Raw genomic sequence first — 4,201 nt, 5'->3', positions numbered from 1 at the left:
TGATGACTAGCTGCCTTCCCTCTAGTCTTACACTGCTAAATTAGAGACGGCTAACGCAGTTAGCTCTCGTGTAGCTTTGCACGAAATTCAAAACGAGCTAAAACCACTTTCAAGTTTAGTGGTTTTTTTTTTTCAAAACAACTAATTTATTATTTAAAAGTTTCGGTCCAAACGTCAAAAACTAGAGAAGCAGATTTTTTGTTTTAATATTCCTCGTAACTTGTCCATTTCGAATTCAAAAATCGGAAACGAGTAAAAATACCATTACAAACCTATCTTTCGTCTCACACAAGTAACTGCCCAAGAGGCCTTTCGTTTAATCCCAAATCTCGTTAATTTATAATTTGTATAACAGTCCCTACCTTTCACTGTTGTATTTTCTATATTATTCGGTGTTTTTACGTTGTTTGTACAGCTAACCAATTTTGTGTCTCTATCCATGTTCTACTTAGTTTTTTACTCAGTTTACTCCCCATCCCACCAAACATGCTCGCCCTTTCAGCCGTGGGGGCGTTATAATGTGACGGTCAATCCCACTATTCGTTGGTAAAAGAGTAGCCCAAGAGTTGGCGGTGGGTGGTGATGACTAGCTGCCTTCCCTCTAGTCTTACACTGCTAAATTAGGGACGGCTAGCGCAGATACCCCTCGTGTAGTTTTACGCGAAATTCAAAACAAACAATACTCAGTTTACTCTCTAATTTCCTGCCTTTTTTACGATGTTTATCTCATCTAACAGTACTGATCTAATTAATGTTCTTTGTTACTTCTTGTACCTTTCTTTGATGTATTTTATTTTTAGCTTGAGAATATGTTCTCGAGCTAAACGAGTCACGCGCTCTTTCCTTTATTCGTCATTTTAACTGGTTGTTATATCCTATCTCTTCCAAAAGTCGTTTTGTTCTTACTACAAACTCGATGAGACGTCTTTGCCCGAAACATCGTTTTCAAATTATTCAATAAATTTACTTAAAAATTTGGCAAATATTTCACCTTGTTTGATTTCAATGTCACAGTCATTTTCCACGTCTTAGACTACTCCTACATAGACTTCGTTCGTATCGCCCTCTTACGGAACTTTTAAATCCAGGGAGATTTAGTAAAGATCTTTATTTAAATTAAAAATCGAGTGTGAACGTTTAATCAACAATATATATGCATCAAAATTAACAGAATTTTTTTGTATTCAAGTAAAACTCTTTTTGTTCAAATTTATAGTCTCTTCAGTTACTACTTATAATCATTTAGAAAATAAAATATTTCCTCCTTTTGTTTGTTATCTACAATAGATTCAGTGTGAAAAATCACGATAAAAAGTTATTTATGTGGGCTTATGACGTTAAATATAGGGTTTCGAAACACGTGGCGGGCACGGTACATACAGCCTATTTTATAGCGTTGCGTTTAGCAGCAAACAAACAAAAGACAATGACCACGTAATAATTTTGGAAGAAAACCTTTTTTTTTACTGTTTATAGGCTGTATATCGCATATTATTCAATGACTTATAAATGTATTCATACATCTATTTTTTAAAATCTTCGATATTATTGATTATTACCGTTCAAGTGTTAAAGTTTGATTTCCCGTTTTTGCAGAGAGTCAGAAAGTATCCCGACTACTTCGCCATCTATCGAGAAGAAGAGAAAACGAAGACAGTGCACCTCTGAATTTTTCTCTTTGATATTCTTTGTGAACTTCGTAGTTCTGTCTTCGTTAGCGCCCTGGCTTTCAATCCCTTCGTATGTGGTGGCGAATAAAGATCAAGATTTATTCAAACTTATTATGTTCGGATGTACACTCACCTCTTTTGTGTTCCTCTTTATTGGCTGCATTTTAGGTAACTTTTACTGGTATATTGACGAGAAAACCGGCAGGTGGCGCGTTATGCTGCATTGTGGAAAAGGTCCAAAACCATACTACTGGGGGTGGATATTTTCTTGGGGAAGAAGTGAGTCTGACAAAAATCATTCTCAGCGAATAGAAACTGTATGACCCACTAGTCTGATCACCGGGGATCAAATAAACACAAAACTGTTAAAACTAATACATTTATGCCGTGGAGTTTTGATATGTTTAATTTTATATTAATATATGTCGGAAGGCTTACGACGCTACAATTCCGGTTTCGATACCTGTAGTGGGCAGAGTACATTGTGTAGCTTTGTGTTTAACAACAAATCAAGCCCGTCGATAGTGTTCATTCTTTAGTTACCGTTTTTGTTTCTCAGTGCAAAATCGACAAAATAGACTCTCTGCACTCTGTACGCCGCGGGAATCGAACCCCGGATCTTATTTATTCATTAATAATAAACGTATCTGAATATATTGTGTTGAGATATCTTATCCTTGATGTGAGATGACTAATTTCCGTCCATTTATATGATAGATTGACATGTAATAATATTTTCACTTGTCTCTTTGTTTCTTTCTCTTATAGACCAAAGTCACATTGAATTATTTGCTGTGTCCACCACTGGGAATCGAACTCAGGATTTTAGCGTTAATTAAGTTCGTAAAAGTACCGCTGTACCGAGATTTTCGATGGGATTATGTCAATCAGAATTTAACAGTCTTAAAATAAGTGATCCTCTTTGGTTGATGGTTAGGGCAGTCAACTCGCAATCTGTGGGTTCGAATCCCGTTAACGAAAATGCTTGCCCTTTAAAACGTGAGGGCGTTATAATGCGACGATCAATCCCATTATTTTTGGTAAAGAGTATCCAAAGAGTTGGCGGTGGGTGGTGAAGACTAGCTGCTTTCCCTATAGACTATCACTTCAAAATTATGGACGGCTAGTTTTGCGCGAAATTCAAAACAAACAAATCGTCCACGGTTGTTACCAGTTGGTGATTTCAGAATTAAGAATAAATCTTATACATTGTTCTTATAATGGCCAGGTGGTTAGGGCTCTCGACTCGCAATCTAAGAGGCGCGGGTTCGAATCTCAGTCACACCAAACACGTTCGCGGTGGCGCATTTTAAATATTGATCCTATTTTAAACTTTATTGGACAAGTTGCCTCGATTGAATCATCTTAAACGGATATTTAATTTGATTTATCATCAAATATATTGTTTAGATAACTATCACCAGATAAAACAGAGTGACTAACCAGGGATATATTAGGTCTTGAATACTTGTTTACAAAAACTTGCATGTATGGATAGATTATCCACGGGGAAGGGCCCGAAGGCGCTTGTCATAAAGAAACCCTAAAAAAACTTAACCGTGTTCACAATGTTGCACGAGTGTTTATATGTTACACATTTATAAAAAACCTGTTTTAATTGAGTGATATATTTCAACTAAATGTGGTGAAAATCAATATTTAGACTTTTAGAAATTATAATTTTTATCTTGTAATTATCATTCATTGATTTTAAACGATTTTATCAAAAACCTTTTTTATCCTTTTTTTGTCGAAAATTTTAATTGATTCCCCTATTCGAGAACGCCCTGGTCTAGAGCATTGCGCAGGGGGCGAAGTTTGATCATATTCATTTTCACATAGGCGAGCTTTGTTATGAATTTGGTCGAAGATAAAATGCCCCCTCCTCAGAGGCACAGCGGCATGTCTGCGGAATTACAACGCTCGAAACCGGGTTTTGATATCCGTGGTGGGCAGAGCACAGAAAACCCAATGTGTAGCTTTGTGCTTGACTTCAAACAAACAAAGAGGTCGAAGATAAAAGTCATAATTTAAAAAGTATATGAGGATTTTTAGAGCCCACTGTTTTAGGTCCCTAACCCTATGCTTGGTTAATCTGCCACTACTTCCATGTGGACGTTTAAAAAGCTGGGCCGTAAACGGGGGGAACCCCAAGAACTGTCTTCCGTCCCTACAAAAAAAAAAAAGAAAAAGAGAGAAAAAACATATTGTATTTTTGTACTAGGGTTTTCCCATCAAAATTGTTTTAAAATATCGTATTTCAATTTTCCAGTAACGAATATTACTCCATATGTTAAATAAAAACCTAACGGAGTACTGAAAGTGGCAACGTTGTTGTTGTTGTTGTTGTTGGTCTTTGTTTGTTTGGAGAGGGAGAGGTCATTTTCAAGCATACTCCCCCCCCCGAACCGATAATCTGGATACAGCCCCTGGCTTAAAGTAATTATCTTTTTATTCTGGAGTAAAGTGTTACAATGGTAATAAGGGAGTTGTTCTACTTCATACGATCCAAGTATTGGTAAACAGGGTAT

The 4,201-nt window shown here is 36.5% G+C and overlaps 1 protein-coding gene across 1 annotated transcript in view; it reads left to right on the top strand.

Annotated features, from left to right (window-relative positions):
* The window catches only part of LOC111083211, a 4,259-nt gene extending 2,208 nt beyond the window's left edge, over positions 1-2,051 (top strand). Inside the window, exon 2 of the mRNA XM_022379553.1 lies at positions 1,597-2,051. Within this exon, the coding sequence (XP_022235261.1) occupies positions 1,597-1,993 (397 nt within the window). The 3' untranslated portion in view covers positions 1,994-2,051. The remainder of the gene's footprint in view (positions 1-1,596) is intronic.
* Positions 2,052-4,201: the final 2,150 nt, after the last annotated feature.

This window comes from Limulus polyphemus, unplaced genomic scaffold (genome assembly GCF_000517525.1).
Source record: "Limulus polyphemus unplaced genomic scaffold, Limulus_polyphemus-2.1.2 Scaffold8600, whole genome shotgun sequence".
NCBI lineage: Eukaryota > Metazoa > Arthropoda > Merostomata > Xiphosura > Limulidae > Limulus > Limulus polyphemus.
The sequence above is the reverse complement of the archived record's forward strand: the minus strand, read 5'-3'. Positions and strand labels throughout refer to the sequence as shown.